At 41.8% G+C, this 26573-nt stretch overlaps 1 protein-coding gene across 2 annotated transcripts in view; it reads left to right on the forward strand.

Annotated features, from left to right (window-relative positions):
- The first annotated feature begins 1573 nt into the window (after window positions 1-1573).
- Window positions 1574-26573, forward strand: part of LOC135405093 (mothers against decapentaplegic homolog 2-like) — a 70836-nt gene continuing 45836 nt past the window's right edge. The window contains exons 1-2 of one of the 2 annotated variants that reach the window (XM_064639805.1): window positions 1574-1644; window positions 16162-16452. In XM_064639805.1, coding sequence (XP_064495875.1) covers window positions 16217-16452 — 236 coding nt within the window. In that variant the 5' untranslated portion in view covers window positions 1574-1644; window positions 16162-16216. The remainder of the gene's footprint in view (window positions 1645-16161; window positions 16453-26573) is intronic. The other variant, XM_064639806.1, reaches the window with a different exon arrangement.

Raw genomic sequence — 26573 nt, forward strand, 5'->3', positions numbered from 1 at the left:
AGCCTAGAGCTAATATGCCATTGCAGGAGATGAAGCCTTGGGCAGTTGAAATCTGTTTAGAATCATTAAGGTTGGAAAAGACCTCTGAATCCAACCTTTAACCCAGCACTGCCAAGTCCACAACTAAACCATATCCCTAAGTGCCACATCTGTGTCTTTTAAATCCCTCCAGGGATAGGGACTCCACCACTCCCTGGGCAGCCTGTTCCAATGCTTGACAATCCTTTTGGTAAAGAAATTTTTCGTAATGTCCAATCTAAACCTCTTCTAGCACAGCTTGGGGCAATTTACTCTTGTCCTGTCACTTGTTACTTGGGAGAAGAGGCTGACCCCCACCTGGCTACAACCTCCTTTCAGGTACTTGAGAGTGAGAAGGTCCCCTGAGCCTCCTTTTCTCCAGGCTAAACAATCCCAGCTCCCTCAGCCACTCCTCAAAAGACTTGTGTTCCAGCCCCTTCCCCAAGCTCCACTGCCCTTCTCTGGATATGCTCCAGCACCTCAATATCTTTCTTGGAGTGAGGGCCCCAAAACTGAACACAAGATTTGAGGTGTGGCCTCACCAGTACAGGAGGATGATCACTGTCCTGGTCTTGCTGGCCACACTATTGCTAATACAAACCAGGGTGCCCTTGGCTTTCTTGGCAACCTGGGCACACTGCTGGCTCATGTTCAGCTGCTGTCGACCAAGAGGTTCAGGATGTGATCAGGGAAAAGGGGCCTGATGAGGGCTGGGGAGCAGGCCATGATGCCCTCACAATAGCTGCAGGGACTGTGTAGTATTGCGCCCCTGAGGGGTCACCATGGCTCCCGTCCGCACCAGCACTCTGAGGGAAGAGGTTTTGCCCTCCCTTGTCCAAGGAGCATTTAAACCTCGATTTTGTTATGGCTTTATTGGCTGCTCGAGGGCAGGAGGTCCGGGGGAGGAAGAGGGGTGTGTGTGTGTGTGGGTGGGTGGGTGGGTGTGTGGGGGTGTGTGGGGGTGTGTGTGGGGGGGTGGGGGTGTGGGGGGGGCGTGTGTGGGTGTGTGTGTCCGTCCGTCCGTCGGTCCCTGAGGTAATTTCTGGCGGGAAGCAGCGCACTACTTTTTCTCAGCTCCCACCTGCGCCCGGCGCGGAAGGTTACGGCAGCAGACCGAACTTGTCCTCAGTACGGTACGCACCTGCGGCAACTCAAGCCTCCGCTCCCATTGTCCTTTCTTGATCAACCACCCCTAGCGGGCGCGTAGAACAAAGAGTGACCATGAAACGCCGATCCGTGCCGTGCCGTCCCGTACCGTACCGCACCGCGCCGCGCCGTCCCGACCCCGCCGCGCGGAGTACACCACCCCGCCAAGCTGGCAGCTGGCTCCGTCTCTCTTCGCCTCGCGTCTTTTTTTTTTATTTCTCTTTCCTTAGTTTTTTTCCTCCGTGTGCACTCGATTGGCGGCTCAATCCGCCAATCGGCGGCTCGGGCCGGGCCTCGGCAGGCGTTGCCCAATTCTCGCTCGCTGTTTGTCAAGTGACGGATGACCAAGCCAATGCGGCGTCTCCCCGCCCACCGCTGGGGGCGGGGAAGGGCGGCAGCCAATGGGTCTGAGGAGGGCGGGTGGTTAGGTGAAAGCAGTGCTGAGGGAGCAGGGTGGCTAGGCTGCTTTCTGAGGAAGAGGTTGGTTTTGGGGTGGTTTCGGTGAGCGGCTCGGCTGCGCTGCGGGGAGGAGTGCCCCGCCGCGGGAAGGAGTGCCCCGCCGCGGGAAGGAGTGCCCCGCCGCGGGAAGGAGTGCCCCGCCGGCGGTGTACGGGCTGGGGGGGCCTGGCTTGGCCTGGTCTGGCCTGGTCTGGTCCGGTCCCCGCGGGGAACAGGGGCAGCTCCCTGCGCCCTCTTCCTCGCGCACCTTCTCCCCCTTTGTTGTGGTGGGGCGTTGCCGGCGCTGAGGGCGGCAAACGGGCGCGGTGGGCCCCGGCGGCGGCGGCGGCCCGGGGATTGGGAGGCTGCTTTTCCTGGCGGGAGGAAACGACCACGGGGGGTGGGGGAAGTGGTTCCTACTGGCCGCTCGCAGGGTCTGCGTTAGGGGAAATAGGGACGGGAGGGGTGGGTGGATGGGTCGCTGTCACCCCCTCCACCCTTTACACACTAGAATAGCCCTCGACGCGGGATGTTGAAAGGGTTGGCCTGTGCCCCCAGTGTGTGTGTGTGGGGGGGTGGGTGAGGGGAGCGGAGGAAAAAAAAATTCGCGAAGCCTAGCCATGACATGACATGGGAGAAGTTGTGTTGTGATAAATACAAGTAGTTGGTGTTACTGCAGAGTTGTAGAGTTCCTATTTGTAATTTTTTGTGGGGAGAGGAAGAGAAAAAGCATGAAGTCTTTTAGTCTTCATTCTGGGGAAATAAAAGAAGGCTAAAAAGTAGGTGAGCAATGAGCTCTTGTGATAGTCTTGGAGAGCTGTTGAATTGAACAGCTGGGATTTGGACTGCAGCTTAGTCTCATGTCTCTTTGGTTTTTCGTCAGTTTTTTGACTAAAGAAACCTCAACAGGTGTGTTGTGCTCTTTTCAAATCCTTTACTAACAAGTGGATAGCATTAAGAAAAGGCTTTGCTTACTGGGTTTACCTTCAAGTATTTCTGAAAATGGTGATAGTGAATGCTGCAACATGTATATTTCGTGTAGGGCTCATGTTATCACTGTTCATGGTTATAAACTACTTGGATTCCATATGTTGTTTATAGTAATAGCTTATTGGGAGACCACACATAACAGCAGGTTTGTCTTTTCTTGTGTTCCTCTCTTAGCCTGGAGAGCTCTACTTTCAGACTGATTCGTGACATTAATTCTGTGGGAACTGAACTCTAGTGAGAGACTGATTAGTCTTTGCTCTGTTCTCCAAACTGGAAAAAAACCCCAAACCAACAAAACCCCCTCTTGCTTAAGTGAAAGGCTTCTCTTAGAAGAACAAGGTTCCTGTCTAGACTTTCCTATGCTTTATCGCAGTGTTGGAGCTTGCGTGGTGTGTGAGTAGATTATTTGTGCATTTGTTCTGAGGCATAGCTTTAAAACTTTAATGTTTACAAACTCTAGTGAATTAGAGAAGAATGAGAATGTAAGTAAAGGGGAGGTTTGTGAAGTCCCCCCAGTTTGTTTAGCGCTATCATGATGAAAGATAGCATTAGTTACAAATGCCTTTAAAAAGAGAAAGGGGAGGGTCTCATTTAAGGTGGTTTAAACTCAAAGATGAGTCTAAGCACATATTTAAGAGCATATTGGGATGTTTACTAGAATAACCTGGTACTTGCTTGTTGTTTTGCAGTTGTGTAGGTCAGACTTCGTCAACTTTCCTGCAGTTCTGTTTGATGATAAAAACCACAATTGAAAAAATGAGGTTAAAAACATTGGTCTCTTAACCAATCTCTTCTTCCACCCAGAAGCTAGATTCATGAACAAAATCAAATAAGTTTGAATTACACAGTGAATCTCCAAATGGAAGGCCCTCCTGAGTCCTCCTCCATTTTCCTGTTCTACTTGATCTTTCGGAAGTGTTGAGCACCAGCTGATATAATTGAGTTTATTTGAGCTCCAAAAAAAATCTCTGCTACTACTAAGCTCAACTTTAAAAAACAAAACTTGTTTCCATGTCTCTAATCCCTTTCCCACAAAAGTACTGGGAGAACAGGCTTTGTAGTAGGTTCTGGATAACAATGACTGATCTCTACTTGAGATTGAAGCGAATTCCTAGGTTTTCTTTGTATAAAGAACAGTGCACAAGTTTTTAATTATTATAGAAATTATTCTAGGGCTTTCAAATGTATTCAACGCTGCCTTAATGATCGTGCATATAAATGCCCTGTAATTGAAAGCATCCATTTATGGGCCTGACTTGCTAAGTGAGCTGTAAATTCTGCTTTTCAGATTGGATTTAATGACTTTTATCATGAAGCCATAAACTGGTTGTGAACTGTGTTGAGAGGCAAACAATACCTAAGCTTACTTTGCCAAAATTTTGTAATTGTTGATTTGTTAAACTGAATTGCTGCAGGTCATGTGATGGGATTAGATTTTTGTAATACAATGGAGAGTACAGGCAGCCATGTGTTCAATACGCTCTAGGTTAGAAGAAATTGACTACTGCAGAAAACCTTCCTAAACATTCCTCTCTGCTTTCAGTAGAGAAACTGTGGTACAAACAGTAAGGCTTCATTCCAGATGACTTTTTATTATGATGAGTGACAGCCATAATGTTAGTGTGAGCCATAAGTGTCAAGTAAGACCAAGAGGAGACTGAGAGAGCAGTTCCTGGGTCTCCTATCAGTTTAGTCTGGGACTCAAGCTAGATTTAATTACACTGGAGCAATACTAGCTTATGCAAAGTGAGCTCTGCTTATCAAGGGGGATTGTTTGAGGAACGATTTTGTTAGATCTGTATTGAAAGTGATCTTGCATTAACTAATTGTTTGGGGTTTAGTGGAGATGCTGCTAAGCTATACAGATTAAAAACTGAAACAGGTACCTAGGTACCTGACAATCAGTTCTGTGAATATTCCTGTCAAATTTAGCCCAGGAGTATTTATTTTCTAAAATAATGAAGCTGACGCTTGTCTGTTACACATTGAAAATTTTAGTCAAAATTAATGAGATGAGAAGGCCTTAAACTGCTGTGGTTTAGAGTGCTTCTTTGGTGCTTTTGTGGCCATTTAGTTTTAAGGAGTCCTTAGTAATTAAAGAAAAACCCAGCCTCTGAAGATTTAATAACATCATGATTGTGCTTATTTTAGTTTTGTGTATGAGAAATATGAGTTTTCTCATTTGATTCATAATCAACCTTCATGAAATGAGCAAGAGGGGAAAAAAGTCTACTTTCAAAGTAGAGCTATATAAAGGTAATAGAGTTATGCATAGTTTCAAGATGCATTGCAATATTAGAGCATAGTATATTTAAAAATTGTGTATGTCGAGTCTCTATTGTTTTTCAAAGTATGTATGTGACAGTAAGTTTGAGCTTCTCCAGTATAACAAAACCAGATGTCTAATATTCATTTGTAGAGAAAGAATTAGCCCTTATGGAATTACAAAAGGCAGTTTTTGGCAGGATTGTGGGTGAAATGTTTTCTCGTCTGTTCCACTGAGTAATTTAAGTAGTGTGTTCTATCTGAAAGGGAAAAGACAGGCTTTGAATTTAGTTTGAAGTTCATACAGAATTTGGGTTTCCTGCAAGTTGAGATCACTAACATGGAGGAGAACTTTCTCAGATTCCACTGAGAATAAACTGTCTCCTTGTATGGAATAACACAGCCTGAAGGATACAGAAGCAGACAATAAATTAGTTTTGTTTTTCTTCTGTTCAGTGCAAGATTGAATGCTTGTTTTATTGTTTTTCTAAGTCTTAATGACTTTGACAATATAGGAGACATGCAGTACTGCATAAGCTATGCCTTTTAAAATTTCAACTCCCAGTATTGTTTAACCTAAGGTCTTGATGGTGCCTTAAGTAGATGTCTAAGTTTTATTTGGCTCCCCACCAAGTCCCCAAGACCCAGCACAAAACCTCCGTCAAAGAGCAAAAGAAAAAAAAACTATGAAAAGATTCAGACTAGCCGAACTATATTAAAATATATGTATTTACGTATATTACAGTTATATACAGTTGAGATACTATATACAATCCCGAAAGGGAAAGTGAAGGGGGAAAAAAAAAGGACAAAACCAAAACATATACACAATCAAAAACTCAGGATCTAGCAAACTAAAGAATTAGCAAAAGAATATCTTACTACTTTCCTTGAGACAGCAGAAATCGCGCTGGACGACCGTCAGCACCCTCTGCCTCCCAAGGTCCACAAGGCCTCACCAGGCCTGACTCCCCCACACAGCAGAACCGACAGCAGGGAACCTGCGCCTCCAGAACCACTGGAAGGGAAGAGAGGAAGAGGCTTCTCTCTCCGTCTATTTATATGTTGGATTACGTAAAGGAATAGGATGGAATACTTCCTTCCTTCCTTCCTGGCAACCAGGAAGGAAGGCCTAAACTCAAAACCATTACAGTAGACTATGCTTCAATTAATGTCATCTTATTGTGAAGCCAGTAATATCATGGGCATATGTGAAGGGAAAGGGTGGATATTCCCTCACCTTCTGAAAGATCTGAAACATTGTGCAGTTGGTGAAATTGATAAAGAATCTTGTCCAAGTTCTAGGAGTAATGAAAAAAATTGCCTTTTAAAAAAAAAAAAATCTCAAAAATGGGACTAAAATCAGGAGGAAATGAGCTTGTAGACTCTCAAATACCACAAATTATTTTCCTCTATCTTCTTTACTCAGGAGCTTAACTTCTGTCCTCTTTATTCCAGAATAACTCTTGCAAGTTAAATTCCTCTAAGCCAGAATACTTCTAGTAAAACTAGGAGAGATCAGATTTCTTTATTTTCAAGTTTAAGATGAATAAGCAGACTGATATGAAATATGCTGCATAAGGTTTTAGAATAAATTAGCCAAAAAGCACTTGATATTTTTGGTAGCACCAGTGTTTATAGTATGTTCCAGACGCTCAGGAAAGAAAAATTGCTCTTGAAGATCTTAGTCTGCTAGCATGCTGCCCTTAAGGTTTACTTCGTATTTTATGCTTAGTTATTGCTGGGATAATGGGCTCAATATTTAATACTTGTTCCAGAGAACTGCAGTAGAATGGAATAATAGCAGACATGACTGTGACTTTAGAAGCTGCCAACTATGACACTTTGACCAACTATAGAAACGTGTGCATCAGGAAGCAGAGCTATACTATGGGGACAGAGATAAAATAAATATCACCAGATTTAGGCAGTTTGTAACTTTTCCAGTATTAATCTGTTGGGAATAACAGCACATGCTCTCTGTGTTCCAGCAATCTAAAGAAACCCTTGTATCTCTCTGGGCAACAGTGAGTACACCTTGAGTATTCAAAGCTTCAGTTTTAAAGCACAATCCAAAGAATGTGGAAAGGGATAAAATAGTGTAAGTTTTCTGCTATGTATTGCACTGCTGCCTTGATACTAATAGTTCACCTATAGTTGAGCTTAGAAAGGGATCCTAAAAATCTCCCTACGGTTACTCAGTGTCCCTGTATGTTGATGTGTTGTAGTGGAAATTGAAAATAGTACATGGGAAGAAAAAAATCAGATTTGGGCTGTAGTGTTGGGCCTCAGTAGAAGAGAGTGAGCAAAGGAAGAGACAGTGAAAAGAATAAGCGATTATGAAGCACACTTAAAGTCCTTAAAAGCAAAGGCTGTAAATGAGTACTCAGTTTTTTTGAGATGGTTGGCTGTAGACTACGAGGAAATCACAAAAACCATATTGCAAGGAAGAGGGGATATTACATATTTAGCATGTATTTAAATTGCAGCCATTTTAGCAACGTGGAAATGTTTCATGCAGTGTTGGCAAAAATTGTTTTCTGGGTGCATTTGGGGAAAAAGCATTTTATATTTCTTTGTGGATGAAGAAAATGTACAAGGCAAAAGACTAGAGGAATGTTTATAGCAAGAAGCTAGTGTCAACAGTGACAGTGTATGAGAGGATGATTCTTGAGGAACAAAGATCAAAACTTAGATTACTGTATCAATTTGAAGGCAAAAGTTACAGTTGATTAATTGAAATGGGATTTGCTGGTCAAAAATGAGCTGCAACAGTGACTCCTAAACCCATTACTATAAACATGGTGTCTGAGACTGGGTGGATACAGTTAGAACCCAATGCAGGTGTAGGGCTCCTCATTTTTATTTGAGCTTCTGCCAGATGTTCAGCAGTAAACATGTGCACTCTGCCTTCTATGTCCAAATTGCTCATGAGGTGTAGATTTCTGTCTTTCTCAACATTATAATTTAAATAAAAAGGATAGCTTTAGGATAATATGACCAAAAATATAAGTGAGAAGATAATCATAGACTGATAGAATTTTTCTGTGATCTTTTGATCAGTCCTTAGGCAATGTCTTTCAGTACTTGTAATTTAATTGAAGTCGTAAAGCTTCCAGGCTTGACATCTTTCCAGAGGAGCATCCCAAACTGTATGAGCTGTGTTCAGATACTTTCTTTGTGAAAAAGGCTGATGATAGCCCTCTATTTGAGGGAGGGATGGGATTCAAATGTACATAATCATGAAGCTTGCAGGTGAGATGAATACAAACAGTTCTTCAGCAAAGCTTGCAGTGCTAGTGTTGTCCACAAAAATCGGATTTGTTACTTGGTGTGCAACAAGCCAATAATTACACATTTGCGGGAGACATTGATTATTTCAGAGTTGCGCAAGCCTAGGTGCTCGGTGGTATTCCACAAATCAAGCACACCAATGATCAAAACTTGTTGCTATTTATACATTTTAGCAAACAAAGGCATTAATGTTCATTGGCTACAAGTTACATAGTTCTTATTAATTAGTATTCTATGTTCTATTGGTTATTTATTCTCTCACTTCTCATGCTAATTAATCCACATGCTCAGTCTTTCTCTTATTTTGAGTTGGTGGGTTTCTTGAGTTGGTGGTCTGTGAGTTGGTGGTCATGATCTCCCCCTGCCGGAATTACCTTTACCCAGTCGGACCTGATTCAGCACAGTTGCTGAGTTATTAGTTTCTTCCTTATCTTGGGAGTTCTGCCAAATGTCCTTGTGGCCTGTAAATTCTGCATTCTTTGTGTCCACTATCAGTGGTACATACTTCTTCCCAAGCTTTGTTAACCTCCCCTAGTTCTGAGATCATTGAAACATGTCAAGCCCCAAACCTTAACAAGGCAATTCTACTGACAAGTAATTTGTCTTTCTAACACCTGGACATCATTTAGAGCTTGTTAGCTGCTGTCTGTTTCATGGATTCAATCTCCCTTCTAGTTGATTAGGCTTGAAAGTATACAAAGATCAAACATCAAAGAACATCCTTTCTTAAGAAAATTTTACATATTCCACATTTTGCAACAGTAGACCACGAGGCACTTTCTGAAACTAGGAAGATAAAGAAAATAGGTAAAAGTAGTTCTTTAAAACAGTAGGCAGTTAAATTCTGGTGCAGTCTGCCACATTGTGGAGGCAGGTTCAAAAAGTGGTTAGATGAATTTGTTGACAGTGGGTCCATAAATGTCTGCTAAAGGGAAGAGGTAGGAATGTAGCCTTTCATTTCCTGCTGTAAAAGTTTAAGATGCTGAAGAATTATGAGGAGAATGGGCTCAGAAAACAGGTTCTTGTGCTTTCCTTGAGTAGCGTGTCCTTTTGCCATCTTTGGAGATGGAGCACTAAGTTGGCCGGATGCACCAGTCCTGACAGAGTAGGGTATTTCTTATTAATTTCTTTATTGCTACTTTTTCCTTGCATAATTTGTATTTATCCAAATTGCTCATAATTCAACCTCACTGTGCTTTGTACTGTCTCTAGGCTTGGAGCAGAGTGCCACTTTGCTGTGAGTAGTCATCACAATCAGCTGAAGTATTAAGATGAATGAAGTCCTACTTGTGTCACATTCTCTCTGCTCACCCTTTGAAAGATATGGGACCACTAATGGAATAACTTAGTGAAATTCTTATTGATACTCTTGGCAGTCATGTGAAGGGGGGGCAGGGGAGGATTTGCGCCACCCTTAAAGAGGGGAGATTTTTCTCAACCCTCAGTGATTTATTTGTCTGTTAGTGCCCTAGGGAAACCAAAACCCTTTATGTCTGAATCAGTCTGTCAGGTGTCCCGTAAGGGAACTCTTCACTGAACAGATTCACAGGATTGGGGGGGTAATTCAATTGCCCTTTTTTGGGGAGTGTATCAGGGGTTAATTATGCTGATACTTTTGGTCTGTGTTTGGCCCAGCCACCTGTGAAAGTTTTACTCTTTCCCTGCCAAGTTATGGGAAAACAAGCACTGATAAATGGGAAAGTTGTCCTTGAAGAGAGCTTCTTGTATAAACTGTTTTAATTGGTGTTCTGTGATTGGCTATTTGTCCTCCAAGGTCGATTGAAGGAAAGATTGAGGAGGAGGAGGATGAAGTAGTGCCCCCAGACTCAATTAAGAAAGACCCCCAAAGCATACTGTGCGTGCATTAGGGGATTTCCAAAGTTCTCACCTATGCGCAGAAGAGATGCACTTACATAACCGGGAGGTGGGACTGAGGGCCTCTGGCCTGGGCGGTGCTGGCCACTCCTGGGAGGTTGTGGTCACTCAGTTAATTGTATAAAAGCAGATAGTGCTTTCTTGGCAAGGAGCTAGCTTTACTTCAAGGACAACGTTGCCTTTTGGCAGGGCCGCCTGCCAGTTTGTGAACTTCCTTGACTCTCCAAGGATGCAGCTTCTGCTATGGGTAATTATAGGTATGCTAGGTCAGTAAGATAACTTTATGGGCAACAGCTGGGTAACTGGGGAGGTCGTGCTGGGGGCTTATTTCTCTCCTCCTTCCTCCCTTTTGGGTTTGTTCATTTTTGTTGGCCGCCTCTTGGTAATAAATATTGGTTTTTGTTAAGCTTTTAACGGTGTTTGAGTTTTCAAGCTTCAGTATGTCTCGAACCCTCCCTAATACAGGGGAGCTGAGCCAAAAGCGTAAGGGAGACCCCTCAGCGGGCCTTCCAATGTGTTATTCCGCTGCTAACAAACAGTTTATGGAATAACACTCTTTATTAATACAAATTGTGACAGGTTAATAAGGTTCATAGGTTGTCAGTGATAGTGTCTGACTGCAAAAATGTATTTAAAACAATCTAATGACACTATAAAGTAAGCACAAACACGAACTCTAATACAAAGCAATCTATCAATATACTATAGAGCAAAGCACAAGCTCTAGTCCTGAAAGCAGCATTTAGCATGCATAGAGTAAGTTTCTTACCCAATAGGCATCCCTATGGGGGGGAAGACAGGTTCAGCCCGTCAGCCGATCCCAGCAGTTTCAGTGGAGTCTTTCTCTGATTTTTCCCTATTTCCAGCTTACTTTTATATTATTTCTTTAGGTTTAGGTGGAGCTTGAGTGACTCTAGTCATAAGTACTTAATTGGGTAGTCATCCTTGGCATCTATCTCCCTTGGTGGACAGATACAGCATGGTCTTTGAACTACAAAGTATCACCATGTTCCCCTTCCTGCAGGATGTTTATGGAGGGAGGCTACGGTGCCTTCATGCTACTCCCCTCTCCACTGCATTCCCTATAGCAGGTGCTTATCATTGTTTAGGGAACTTTCGTAGGGCATGTTGACCATGTTCCATCTGGGAAGCGGCAGCTGCATTTTCCCCTTTAATTCTTATTCTCCTTTAATTTTTAACCCTATCCATTATTCCACACTGGCAAATCCCTGACATGGCAAAACAATAGCTAGAATGAAGAAGTTAGTTTAAGCTTCCCAGACTTAGTCTGCAGCTGTGGTGTATGTTGTGATGTTTTGGTTTTGTTTTTTTTAATAGCTGCTAAGTTGTAATATTCATTGTAATAAACAGCTCTTTAAGTGTATCCCTTTCTGGTTTATATTTTTTTAAGCTACTTTTCACTGGGGTAGCAGATCAACTGGTGCTTTCTGACAGCTAGAGAAGCTGAATTGAGCACGTCTGTAAGGGAATTGGTTAAAACTAAGTTCATTCATTCATTCATTCATGGCTAGGCTTTGCGAACAAAGATTTGGGAAGGGCTCTACCCACGTTTGTTACAAGCGCGTTGGTGACTAAAAAGGCCAATACAAGATAGGCACGTCCGGTTGCAAAAGGTACAGCAGAAGGACTCCTTAGGTGGTATATTCTGCAAGGCACGGTTCTTTCTGCATTGTCTTTTCTCCTCAAGAGTGATCCTGTGTGCTTTCTCAAAAGCATCAGCAGCATTAAAGATAGTGTGTCTCCAGACCACCCGATTGGAGGCCAGAGTAGACCAGTTATATTGATCAATATGGCCAAGGCTGAGATGTTGTTTCAGGGAGTCCTTGTATCTTCTCTTCGGGGCTCCTCTCTTGCGGCAGCCAATGGCAAGTTCACCATAAAGCATGATCTTAGGGAGGTGATGGTCCTTCATCCTGGAGACGTGTCCTGCCCAACGCAGCTGTGTTCTCAGCAACATGGCCTCAATACTTGTGACTGCTGCTTGTTCTAGAACAGATGTATTAGTCACATAATCTGACCAGTGAATGTTTAGGATTGTATGGAGGCAGCGTTGATGGAAGCATTCTAGGAGTCGCAGGTGGTGGCGGTAGATGACCCATGATTCGGATCCATATAAGAGAGTAGACAGCACAATGGCTCTGTAAACACTCATCTTTATACTTTTCTTCAAGTGTTTATTTCGCCAAACTCTTTTATGAAGCTTTCCGGAGGCACTATATGCCTTTGCTAACCTGTTGTCTATCTCTCTGTCAATCTTACCATCCGAGGAGATGAGGCTACCTAGGTGTGGTAGTTTAGTCTAGGACTTCCTTGGTGACCAGTTTGTAACCAAGGAAGTGCCCAGATTTACCCGGTATTCCCTACGATTTTTACATAAACCAGGGTATAAGAAGAAAGGAGGAGAGGCCTTCGCCCCTCTTTCCTTCCGGCAGCTTTGGTGGTGCGGGTTTCCTTGCTGTTGAGTCTGTCGTGTTGGGGAGTGAGGCCTAGTAAGGCCTTGCCGACCTTGGGAGATGGAGGTTGCCAGCGGTCATTCCAGCGTGACTTTCTGTTGTCCCAAGGAGAGTAGTAAGATACTCTTTTGCTAATTCTTTTAGTTGCTACATCTTGGGCTATTAATCGTGTATATTTTATTTTGATTTTATTGCTTTTTTTCCTTCTCCCTTCCCTTTCCCTTTTCCTTTTGAAATTGTACATATATTTCAATTGTATATAAATGTAATATAACTGTAAATATATTTATATATATTGCTTTAGCTGTCTCTCTCTCTCAGTTCTCTTGGTTTTTTTCTTTTCCCTTGGTTTGAGGGGGCAGTTCTTGTGGTGAGGTTTGGAGACTTGGCAGGGAGCCAGCTTCAAACCACAATACTAGGTAATTAAACTGTTGGACTGATTTGAGCTCTGATTTGCCAATGGTGATATGGGGATGATGGAAGACTTCCTGAGGTGCAGGTTGATAGAGAATTTCTGTCTTCTTTAAGCTGACTTCCAGCCCAAAGAGCTCAGCAGCGTCTGCAAAGCAGGATGTTAAACGCTGCAGAGCTGCTGCTGTGTGGGCGACAAGGGTGGCGTCATCAGCATAAAGCAGCTCCTGGACAAGATGATTTAAGGTCTTAGTATGGGCCTTCAGTCACCTTAGGTTGAATAGGCTTCCATCAGTACGGTATCGAATGTAGATACCATCCTGATCATCGAGGTCTGCCATGGCCCTTTGGAGCATCATGCTGAAAAAGACTGTGAATAGGGTTGGTGCGAGAACGCAGCCTTGTTTCACACCATTAGTTATTAGAAAGGGCTCAGAAAGTGCGTCGTCATATCTGACTTGGCCGTGCTGATCCTCGTGGAGTGAGATGATCATTTTAAGGAACTTGGAGGGACAACCTAAACGTTCCAAAATCTGCCATAGACCTTTTCTGCTCACAATATTGAAAGCCTTGGTGAGATCAACAAAGGTTACATAGAGACCTTTGTTCTGTTCCCTACACTTCTCTTGCAGTTGTCTGAGAACAAATACCATGTCTGTGGTACTCCTATTGGCTCTGAAACCACATTGGCTTTCAGGTAGAATTCCTTCTGCTATAGTGGGTATTAGTCTGTTCAAGAGTATTCTTGCCAGGATTTTGCCAGCAATGGAGAGCAGAGTAATACCACGGTAATTTGAACAGTCTGATTTAACTCCTTTCTTCTTATACAAGGTGATGATGACTGCATCACGAAGGTCTGATGGTAGTTCACCTAGTTCCCAACAGCGCACCACAAACTCATGAAATTTAGCATGGAATGCATGGCTCCCATGTTTCCAGACTTCAGGTGGAATTCCATCAACCCCAGCTGCCTTGCCAATTTTCACCTGCTGTATGGCTTTAAGGGTTTCTCCTAAAGTTAAATCTAAGTATAGTATCTGGAAATGTCTGATTAGTTAGGTCTGAGCTTATAGTTTTTTGGAAATGGGAAAAGAAAGATTTATATTTGTTTTTCCCTCTGAGTATGTCAAAATAGTATGAGAGTTCAAATATAAAGAAAAACCGAAATGTATGGGGCTTCTAAATTTAATTTCTCAAATGCGCGTTTGAAGCAGAAAGGCAAATCTTGGTTTAAAACAAAAAAACACCAGAGAATACAGAAAACGATACATAGATCAGTCTTAAAGGAGAGAATACTGCAAAATTGGACACCTCATCACAAGGAGTATTGTAAAGCTGAAAAAATGTATAAAAGCATTGAGAATGTTTGGACGGCCTGGAAGAATAGACAATTTACCTTGGTGGTAAATGACACCCTACTGAAGTGTTTTATGAGGCTGACAATCAAAGGAGTATTCTGGGGCATTGAAAGGTCAAATTTGAAGCTAAAAACCAGGAAATATGTATGTGTCAGTGAACTCCATAAATGGGGAAAATTGGTGTGTCGATAAACAGTGATAGTGATACTTGGTTGCCCACATCTTTCAACACTGAATTTAATGTTCAAGTATTATACCATCAATTGCTAGTGTTTAAAATGGGATCTTTAAAGCAAAAGAGGCTATCTTCTTTGATTTGGTCTTTTTCAATTTCTTGCATATGCCTCTGAAGCATCTACTGTTGGCCTTGCTCAAATGTTGAAGTCTTTTTATAAAGCTCAGAGTGACTGCTGTTCCCTATTTCAGAAACCTAGTGAGTGTTTTGTAGAACAGCAGAGGCCATGCAAGCCTCCTGTTTCATCTCTAGAGTTAGTGTACTGCATTAGGGGTCTAATGTGTTTCACTTCCAAGCTTGCAAACAGTTCAGAACATGTGAAAAAGGGAGTGTAAGACTGCTTAATTTGAAATGGATCAGTTTTTACTTGGTTATCTAGCTGAGTCTTTGTGGAAAGGTATTGGCACTGGTGCTGGGGGCGTGGTGGTGTCACAGGGAAGAAAGGAAGGAGGGCTGTGCTTCCTGCGGCTGGAAACTGTTGCATTGGCTTGCCTCCCTATGAAACTGTACCCCGAGTGCCCTAGTCAGTGTTTAATTTGAAAATTTCTATGATTCTCTGGTTTAGGATAGATTGTTTTGAATAGCTTGCATAAAGTTACCAGTGTTAATCTTGAGTCCCTGTTAATTGGAACCTCTGTCTCCTTGATCCCAGAAAACTACATAGGACCATTATGTCCTCAAGCAATTTCTAACAGCTGTCTGCAGGTTTGGGGCTTATATTTTAATACCTAGAAATAGCCTAATAGAAGCTTCAAAAACAAGATTTTTTTTCTAAATGGCTATAATTTTTCTTTTGAATGATTTGAAGTGCAAATTGCAGTGAATGTTAAATGTAGCCCAAATTTCAGCATCTCTTCTAATATTTCATTTTATATAAAACATCCTGATCAGGTAGTTGATACTAAAAGGCTATCAAAGTTGAAAACAAACAGTTCTACTACCCAGGTGCCTGCAAACTAAGATTTCAACTATCCTTTAATGAATTTTGAAAGACTTGATGATTTTGAGCACTGCTGGTTGAGAAGATTGATTATCTGTAGGCCATTGAACTCTAGATTGAAAGATGGGAATAAGCTTATTACCAGCTTTATGAGTAAATTTCAAATTGGTGTCCACAGTAGAACAAAAATTGGTAATTTAAAGCATGATAAACGATGAGGAGAGGCTTGTGAAATGGCAGGCTGTTGGAAGAATTCTGTCAAGCTGTCATGACTAAATGACATTCCAAACCCAATTTTGCTTGCTAAATTAATTTGGACATGGGCAGAACATGCATATATGTGTATACAGTTTGTCAATCACTTGTGGAAAATTTTAATAAATGAATAGACCCAGCCAGCCTAGGTGCAAAGCTAGACTAAAGTTAATTTGTGTATTTTTCTGGAGTTGATTTAGCCAGGAAAGACTCAAGGAAAAATTAAATGTCTAATCCAACAGTAACCTTAGTCTGTCCTAACTGTTAAAGAGTCTGCAGCAAACTTGCATATGAACTTAATTGGTTAAGTATCTAACCACAATGCAGACTTATCTGAACTATTATCTGACTTGTTTTAGGATGCAGTGTCCTATGACATTTGGTTAATGAAAAGTCCTAAGAAGGTATTTGTTTCATGTGAAACCTCAGTGCTAATGTGTCTGTTTTGGTTTGTGTTTTTAGGGATCAGACAGGAATCTAATTTATTGCTTGCTGAGTGTTCTGTCTGGTGAAAGTCATGTCATCCATATTGCCATTCACTCCACCAGTTGTGAAGAGACTTCTGGGGTGGAAAAAATCTGCTGGTGGCTCTGGAGGGGCTGCTGGTAGTGAGCAGAATGGTCAGGATGAAAAGTGGTGTGAAAAAGCAGTGAAAAGCTTGGTCAAGAAGCTAAAGAAAACAGGACAGCTGGATGAGCTTGAGAAGGCAATTACCACTCAGAATTGCAGTACAAAATGTGTGACCATACCAAGGTAAGTGCTGTTGTGTTTGAAATTGTTACAACCACTTAAAAATAACTAAATGGATGTTTAGGCTATCTGAACAAATTATTAAAAAATCAGTTGCATGCTCTGATTCTATAAAAAATCTTTAAAACCTATTTTGGTTTTATATAGTGCTTGCTTACAACTGAATCACATGCTTTGTAAAGTTACAATTTCATACGTTTTCATAACTACATAGATTCCAATTTGTATGTATTCTGGTGGTGCCTGGCACAGCTCTTCATTTATAGCACTACCTTATGCTTTTATTTAATAACCATGTCTATAATCAGAGGGGCATACTTGAACCTACACTTTCACTTTAAAAATAAAAGACTAATTTTTCCTTGGTCAACACTTCAGTCATCTAATTATTTTGTTGTAGTTTCATTTAAATTGTACAAACTGCATCAGTTCTCCCTTTTGAAGTGAAGTTTTGTCTTTGGAGGCAGGCTGTCTGAAGACCATTTTAATTATTTGTTACTGGTTAATGTAAATGCTTTTTTATTTAGTAACTTGGAGTATTTCTAGAACTGCTCTTCTGCTCCTGATAGGTATATACATATAGGTGAATGGCTTGCATTCTACCCCTTTGACTTTCTCAACTTAATTCATAGCAACTGCTGTGTGAGGGGCAAGGGTTATGTTTGTAAGTATAATGCAGGCTGTTTTCGGTTCACGTTGTACAGAAATCCCACTAAGGTGCCTGTGCAAGCTCATTATGTGCAACATAAGTATCAAATCACTTCACAGGTATATTTTTCTATGAAAAGGGGGTCTGGTGGCATGGAAATATTTTGGGCACTTAGCGCCTTGACACTTAAAATAATTTTTAGGGGAGAGAAACTGCATCTGGTTTATGACCTTAATTTCTATATTAGCACATTCATCCCAACTACTTTTAAACTTTGTATTAATCATAGTGCAAACTAGATTTGACTGGTGTCAGTAATGATTTCCATGTATCAAATGTGTTATAGCTGTTATCCGATAATGGTTTTAATGTTCTCTTTTTTAGATTTGACACAGCTGTCTGGGAAAATCATGAGTATGCTCTGAATAAATGACTACTTTGTGTTTTCTCTTTTCTGTTCACCTTTTGTTCCTAATGTTGCCCTCTGCTTGTATTTTCTTCCCTAGAGCAGTCCCAAAATTCTCTGGGTTTCCCTTCTGCTTTCTTCCTTTTGCTGACTGGAAAACAATCGGAAATAAAATATTAGCTCTTTCTTGTCTTAGTGTATATCAGTAGACTAAGATTGGAACCTGTAGGGATATTTATTTCTTGACATAAGATGACTATATTTAGCAAGTCTTTATCATGACAAAGACGAAATGCTTAATTGGGAGGTGTTTCATGTGCCAGAAGCTAAATATGCCATATAGAGATTCACTTGATATAAAATGTGTATCTTCTAGAGCTCTCCTGCAAGGGTACTGGGGCAGTAAATATTGCTATTTCAGAAGAATAGTTGTCAAATATTTTTTAGAAGATACAAACAGTATGCTAATATATCACTGTTTTCCTAGTCTACTTTGGGTATGTCCTCCTGCTTGCATGACCTTTTGTGTGACATAGTAAATAATAACAGAATACGAAGCTCTGTGATACTCTGTAAAGCCTCCATGTTGTGACCAGCAGTTCTTGCTGGACTATGATGCACTCACTGTTCTCCTCTATCTTCCAGTAAGCTGTAAAAAGGACTGGACCTAGGTTTTACTTTTCTTGACTACCTTAGGAGCAAGCCAGTAGCAAGAGAGCTCTTGAAGTGATGTTGGCTATTGTACAAGGTTTAATTTTAAATTAAGAAATGGCTTTGGTATTAAGGGTATTAAGAGATGATATTTGTCGCGACGGAAAGCTCTAGACACCTCAATGTGAGAATCCAGGAACTTCGTTTACTGTAGATTGACAACAGCTTAATATACACTCTATAATAGGTTCATGAATATTACAGAAATTAGGCTCATTATTGGTGCTCAGTTAGGTGGTGATATCATCTTAACTGTCTTTCATTGTTTACACAGGTGGCTCGTTAAGTGTCTCTGTTTTGGTAATGCCTAGCTCCTGTTTTTCAGCCCAATTTAGAATACCCAAGGACGTTGCTGCTTTCTCACGGCCCTGCTATCTCAGACTTTCTCATGGGCCTAGTCAGACTGCGTCTTATACTTTAGCAGCTCATCCATAGCCTTAGCCATGTTCATATGTCCTCGCATTTCTAACCAATCCTCTACAATTTCCCCCGTTTTTATTTTGTGCCAACAATGCTTTCTTTGTCGTAGTATTTACACGTCTAGTAATACAAGAAAAGGCAACACGAGCTACTACTAAGATTACAATAACTGTCAATATCTATCGTAGGCCTTCCTTAATATAACTTAGAGCCCATTCAGAATAAGGAATCACTATGGTTCAACAGAATCACGTTACACATCTCTAAAATCTTGACACCGGCAGAAAGTATTTGTAAGTTTACACATTCACACATTCATGTAGCTTTTTTCTTTCACACAACATTCAGGTGGCCACCTCAGACACGCTCCTCAATCACACACACATTTTCAAGTGGTCATTGGCTGTGCACTTCTTGTCAGTTTCATAATTCAAAGGAAATTTATGGCATAGCCGCCATCAGCAATCTGCAAATCCTGCATAACTCTCCATGTAAAAGACAAATGCAGCAAGAAAGAACAGAATATTATCTTTGAAATCTTCAACCCTTCTTATAGAGCAATGCTATTTTATCATAAAGGCAATAAAGCTACTTTTGCAGGGGGCAAGACTGTATCCCCTTCTGTCTCATCGTTCCGTCTCCAAATCTTCTACCTGCACCCTGCCCCTGGGGGAAACAGCCAAATTTCATGTAAGAGAAGCAAAATGGCAAACTATAGGAAATTCTTAACAACCTTCTGCAATATGCAAAAGCTAAGCACGGATGTCGCGTTATTTCTAATCTTACTTCAAAGGATTTTTCGTCAGTCTCCCTTTCTGTTTTTGAAGAAAACATTTGAGAATGCCATGAGCACACTGCATGCTTAACACCTATTGCTGTAAAAACAATGCAATCTTATTTGATTTATAAGTTGGGATATTGTTAATTTTAAGTTGTTTTTTCTCTTTTCCCCTTTTTTCCGTGTTTTACCGTCTTTGCCTCCCCCCACGCTCCTCATTGCCGAAGGACGAAGGAGGGGAAGGAGGGGCTGGGCTCACCCAGAGAGATCAGCAGAAGGAACTTAATCACAGGGTCTGCTTAAGAAAAGACAAAAACATAGGAGAGGGAGAGAACAGCTGCAAACAGGCACGTTTCAGAGAAGGGGTGATTGGTGTAACGGGGGAAAAAGAGAAACAGCTTTCCCCCTCCCCCGACTGCACCCCCCAATGTTTTTGCTACCGTCATTAACTCTAGGAAGAGGAGCAACACCAGGGAAAAACCACTCGCTGCAAAGAAGGGAAGGGGAACGCACACCCCCCGGGACCATGGCTGTCAGCAGTGCGGGGGAAACAGAGCCCCCCCCCGCCGCCCGCCGCGCCCGGGGCCGCCGGCGTGCACGCACGCGGGCGCACCGCTCCGAGCCGGGGCCGCGCAGGCGGCGCGACCACCGCCACTGCCCCGCTGCTCGGCGCCGCCCCGTAGGCACCCGCCACAGGCGGACAGACCCGGCGCCGGCACGGGTTCACTCAACACAGCGGCATAAGCACACAGCGCCGTGAACACAGCCACAAATGCGCAGCGCAGCCCCGCTGCACAGTTCATATGAAAAGCTGGAAATGTCTTAAGGTGGAACTCAGTCATAGTGTTCGTAAAGTTTACCTCTGGTCTATCAGCAGTACTTTCACACTGCAGCCGTCGTCTCCGATCGTCCTGGATACGCACTGCCGAGGTGCTAGCACCGCGTTCATGTTGGTAGGGCCGCTCCGTTGTCTCCGGACCCGCTCCGCGATCTCTGGTCCCGCTCCGGCTCCCTTCAACTCCGCTCGACTCCCTTTTTACACGATTTCTCCGTATGATGGTATCCAGTAGCATCCTAATGTCCGCAGACTGTGCTTTAATGCCTTTTACTGTTCCAGATAACAATCGCCAAATTGTAAGGAGGGAAGCAGCAACTTTTTCTCCCTTATAGGCAGCAGTAAAGAGTTTATCACTAAGTTCTTTCCAAGTAGAGATAGTAAAGGCAGTTACAGTGTTCGCTTCATATCCCTGGCCCTTACATGAAAGCAGCATCTGCCGCAAAGCCAGTTCGTCTTAACTCCCCACTTTCCCAGAAAGCATTGGAGCAATGATAGTGCCGCCTGTCCCTTCATTACCTAAAAAACGTGTTACCACGCTTTGTGCAGCCCTTTCCACGAGACTTTGCGGCTTTGTCGGCGGGCCTCCTTCTTCAGGAGTCGTCCCGGGCGCCGGGCCCTGGAAGCACGGAACTTAACTCTTTCGCCGTCCGAAATCCCCGAAAGGGAGGCGTCCGGCGGCGGCAAGTTGAGCTCTTTTTCATCCAGCCCTTTCGCCTTCTTGTGCTGCACGGCAAGACCGACCGAAACTCCTACGTCCGACCACGGCTGCGAGAACCCGACTTGGCTCTCGGGAGTCCGACTTGACTCCGAGTCCGACTTGACTCCGACCCAGGAGATCCGACTTGATCCCCTAGGGACCCCCCTCTGGTCCCTGCACACGGGCGCCAATTTGTCGCGACGGAAAGCTCTAGACACCTCAATGTGAGAATCCAGGAACTTCGTTTATTGTAGATTGACAACAGCTTAATATACACTCTATAATAGGTTCATGAATATTACAGAAATTAGGCTCATTATTGGTGCTCAGTTAGGTGGTGATATCATCTTAACTGTCTTTCATTGTTTACACAGGTGGCTCGTTAAGTGTCTCTGTTTTGGTAATGCCTAGCTCCTGTTTTTCAGCCCAATTTAGAATACCCAAGGACGTTGCTGCTTTCTCACGGCCCTGCTATCTCAGACTTTCTCATGGGCCTAGTCAGACTGCGTCTTATACTTTAGCAGCTCATCCATAGCCTTAGCCATGTTCATATGTCCTCGCATTTCTAACCAATCCTCTACAGATATCAGTGTTGCCATAATTCTTGAGTTTCATAGTTGGCTTTTGGACTGTTGATATTATTTCACTTTGACAGCAGTAGTCTGGGTTCCCAAAAAATAACAAATGTCAAATCAGTACTGTAATGACTTCTGGAGATTCTTGTTCTTGGATTTAGTAAATTAACGAAACTGCTGCTTGAGACCCATTTAATGAATGTCTTAAAGATCTGTAGATCAGCAAGGAAAAATAATAAAATGCTAAATTTGAAACTTTTTTCTTTCCTAGTCAGCAGGAATTTTGAGGTGCCAAGATGCTGAGATGTAGTTTTGATGCAGTAACTGGGCTAACTTTCCAAACCTTGTTCTGCTTGGGGAGGGTCTTTGTGTTTGGTTTTGTGTGGTTTTTTTAACTTGCTTTAGATTTACTTACTAATACTCAGTGTAGATATTGACAGGTGATGTGGGATGCTTCTGTTTGCCACTGTTGCATTATTCCCTCAACAGAAGTTTCAGTTGTGGTTTCACAAATTTCTGGTCCTCTTGGAGATTTCCAGAGTTTGATACAGTACTTAACTCTAGTATACTTTTTTGTCATTGAAACCTAAAGCAACTAAACACCTACAAGCTTTTCTCAAAACTGAGAGCAGCTTGGACAACGGTTGTATTAAATTGCCTTTTCAGAAATCTGCATATTATATATTACTGTATGTCTTTGATAATCCTCTTGAGTTAGGATTGCTCTATTTCTATGCTGTTTGTCAAGGTGACTACATACTGAGGCTGATACTGTGTGAGCTATGCAAAAGCTGCTCATGTAGTAATTAACAGAACTTCTGCAGACTAATAGAGGTTCTGAGAAAGCAGAAGCAAACAGATGGAGTGGGTGCTGGCATTGCACAGCAGGGGTGCTTAGCTCTTCATAAGTGGGTCAGTAATCTAGAGCAGAGGCTAAATAAGTACAGAGGTCCTTTTGACACTAGCCCTCTAAGTAATTTGTAGTTATATTGCTGAATCCTCCCAGCAAGCCAGTGGGATTCTAATCACATAATCCCTCTGTATCTTGAAACTAAATGTTGGTATGTGAGTTCACTTTTCTAAAACACATAATGAATTTGGTAGAATTTAAGATCCTTTCTTTATGCTCTCCTTTGCAGTTTGACAAATGGGGCACAAGAAGCAGTGAAGTAACAGAGCATGAGCATCCATTTATATGTCTTCTAATGGAGCAGTTTCTTATCATGGATTATTCTGTTGAAATAGAATTGCAGAATTGTAGAACAGTTTGGGTTGGAAGGGACCTTAAAGATCATGTAGTTCCAACCTCCCTGCCATGGACAGGGACACCTTCCACTAACTAAACGAGGTTGCTCAAAGTCTTGTCCATTAATACTTTGTAACTAGTGGTAGCTAAAATCCAAGCCTTTAACAAACCAAACCATGCCTCATAGTGAATAGTCAAATGGCATATTCATAATCTATCTTCATTATTTAAAAAGTTGTTTCAGTGGTGAGAGTACATAGTATTGGAATCCAAAGCAGGGAAACAAATAACTAGTTTCCTCATCTCAGTATTTTGGTGTGATCAGCTGTGTGGTTTTTCTGTCTTTAAAAGAGTATAGATATGCTTCATGCTTTTTTCTTGCTTCTTTTAAATAAAAATTACCAAATGCAGTTACTTTTGTAAAATGCCTGATAATGTACAACTAATAACAGAGTTTAGTCGGGACAGGTTTGGGATAATGTTGACCTGGACTGTTGTAGCTTCTATATTTTTAAAAATGAAAAAAAGCTAGGGGAAGGGAAGCATTGAGTTTAGACTCCTTCATGATGTCCTGTGTTCCTCTAGAGCATACATATCTGAAACCTAATGCACACTGACTGTGTTCTTCCTGAGCTGTAACTGGGTACATCCATATCACAGGTTGATTTCTGCTTCCATGCAAATATTTGTGTGACAACTGTATTAAGGCTTTATTTTATATGAAGTATTACTACTAAAACTGCAGAATCTGATGAAAGTTCATCAAATTTGTGAAAGCAAGACTGTTAACATGGTCAAAATTCTCTAAAGAAAATATGAATTTCTCTATTATACTAATGTTATTCCTTTGCTTGCTTGTCCTGCAGCCCTTTTTTCATCCCCTGCAGTGAGTTAGCACTATGGGTAAGATAGGCAGCCTAGGCATAGCTTACGGCGCATGTTAAAATTATTTTCTGAAGGTTGACTCTCTTCGTTAGTTAATATGAGCCTCCATACGTGGAAGTTTAGTGCTGATCACGGTGTCTACAAAGGAGTTAGCAGAAGTAAACTGGACAAGGAAATGTCCTGTTTAAAGATGGGACAACTCGCTTGGAACTGCTGGTTGAGAACAAACAAACCTTAAAATTATGACATTTTGATGCCTTTTTCTTCACACAATGAGTAAAAAGTAATTTCTAATTTAGGTCTAAAGGGCATAATTTTTTTTAAATATAACTTGTGCTACTAGTTAGCATGCTTTGTTGAATTCCTTGGGAATATTTGTCAGGAAAGTGATCACATAGCTGCATTCAATAACCTAGTTTTTAAGGATGCTCTTGATCACCAGTAGAGCAGAGTTGTCAAGCTAATGTGGCTTTTAGAATAGTTTGTTTTCAAGCTTTAAGGTCTTTCCCCAAAATAGGTTACTTCAGAGTATATCAATACAGAAATTCCTTTGTTCCTTCTCAGGTTAAAGCCACAGGACATTGGTGGTTTCAACAATTACACTGGGGATAGGGAAAGTTCCTCTGGAAACTGTTTTAGGAGAGTTCCCAACATCTGCTGCTAAGCTATGAGTGAATTAGCTAAGAGGACAACAGCAGGCAGTTGGATTGACACAGTAGATCCTAAATTAACATTACTATTACAGACAGAGGTGAAGTCTGTTTTCCCAAAAGCAGAACTTGGCACTGTCTGCTAGTTTGTAGCTGAGCTGGGATAATTTACTATTCAAGTTGGGGATGGACATTGATTCTTAATCATAGCTCACAAGTTGAGAGCTGCTATGTATAAAGAATGTCCTCATGGCATATGCCATATCTCAGTCTGTATGCATTCACTTAGCTGTAAATTGGTTCTATGAATGTTTGAAGACTATAGTTGAACATCTTGAGCTTTCTAAAATGTAGATATTTAAACAGTGCATCAGAATACAGTAAAGTACTATTTTTATTGCTGAGGTTACAGGAAGAGTGTGCTTGTAAACTTTTTGTTGATGAACTGACTCCCTTTTCTCATGACAGGATTATTGAAGATGAAGCAGAGACCCCTCTGATTTTTCTCTTGTTGGAATTTCAATTAAAATAATGCTTTAGAAGAAAGTCAGAGAGATCTTTCCTAGAAATATGGCAAGGCATAGTTGAGATTTTGGGGAGTGTTGGCCAAAATTAGCTTCAAAATCCCCTCATCCTCTTTGATAGCTGTGAAGACTTTGAATGTGTTAACTGGAAAGGTATAGCAGGAGAATCAAATTGCCCTTCCTCTTCTCAGTTCTGTAATTATGGTGGGAGTTGAATGTTGTCTCTACGTTCTCTGTAAAAGACTAAAGAAAGTTCTTGGTGCTTTTTAAGTGTGTCACGCCAGGCTCTAGCCTCCACAGGACAGTAAGAACAGAGTGATGATGTGCTTTACAGTGGCTTTCTTTTGTGTGTGTGACATTCCTTCATCTTGGAGTTGGCCCTGTGTGTATGCACTACTCCAGCAACTTACTGTATAACTTCCTGACTTCCTCTTAGTAAATGGTGTGCAGCCTGAATTTCCAGCCTAGAAAACAGCCAGGCAGCTGCTTGTCTGGTGAATAGTGTCCACCTGCATTGCCTGAACATAAAATGTGAAAAGATGATCCTGTGAGAGAAACAGTCTGTTTCTGAAAGTGATGAGTGCAGAGCAGCTGACTTCAGGGGTGTGTTTCTGATGCTTTGCAGTGTCTTTTAATCTGTGTTGAGAGTTTCTTTCAATAACTTTACAATGACCGCTTTCAACTGGTCTATGTTTTGTAGTGCTGTATTGTGCAGTCTGGATTAGTGTGTAGAGAAAACAAGAATGCTCTGAGAGATTCTACCAATTTCCTTGGAGCCTTTCTCATAGTTGGGGTGGCAGAAGCTGGCACCTGGTTTTCCAAGACAATCTCCCTACAAAACTATCCTAAAAATCAATTTAGCTCATGTTTTATCACAAAATTAAACTTAAAAATGAGTTAAGTGGTGGTCACTCACAAATTTCTCTGTTTCTTTTAAGCTGGTGAAAGAAAAGTCTGTTTAGACAACCATCAGCTTGTCCAGCATTAATATTCCTGTTTTATATGATTTATTTTTTTTTAATGCTTACCTAGGGAAGGAGCTGGATAACTGTATGATGTCTGTGGTGCTTGTCTTCAAAAACTGACTTGAAATAAATGACTTTTTTAAGCTTTTTGTGAAAACAGTAATTTCTTAGTAAAAAGCATTTTTGAGTAAAAATGTTTTGTGAACTGGTCACTCTTGAGGTCATTGTTAATTGAGAGGAACCATCATGGATGGGGTTGTGACAGTGTAGTGAATGGTCAAAGCAGAATAAACTAACAAGAGAAATACTGTCGTTCCCTTAATCCTTTCTACATAACTTCCACATTATAGCCTAAAGTTAAATTGTTTGCTTTCTCCTATTTGATTCATAGTGTCAGTGTATTTCATATGTAGAGTAGGATGGAGGATTTCTAATAGCATATTTTTCTTCTACCAACACTTCCTACTTGAATGGCTGATTAGAAGCAGGCTCCTATTCCTGGTGTATCCCCCTCTCTCTGGGGAGACATTATAGCTGCTTTCCAGTACCTAAATGGGCTACAAGAGAGCTGGAGAGGGACTTTGGACAAGTGCATGGAGTTATAAGACAAATGGGAATGGCTTCAAACTGACAGAGGGCAGGTTTAGATATTAGGAAGAAATTCTTCATTGTGAAGGTGGTGAGGCACTGGCACAGGTTGCCCAGAGAAGCTGTGTCTGCCCCATTCCTGGCAGCGTTCAATGCCAGGTTGGATGGGGCTTTGAGCAACCTGGCCTAGTA

This window comes from Pseudopipra pipra, chromosome W (genome assembly GCF_036250125.1).
Source record: "Pseudopipra pipra isolate bDixPip1 chromosome W, bDixPip1.hap1, whole genome shotgun sequence".
In the NCBI taxonomy this organism is placed as follows: Eukaryota; Metazoa; Chordata; class Aves; order Passeriformes; family Pipridae; genus Pseudopipra; species Pseudopipra pipra.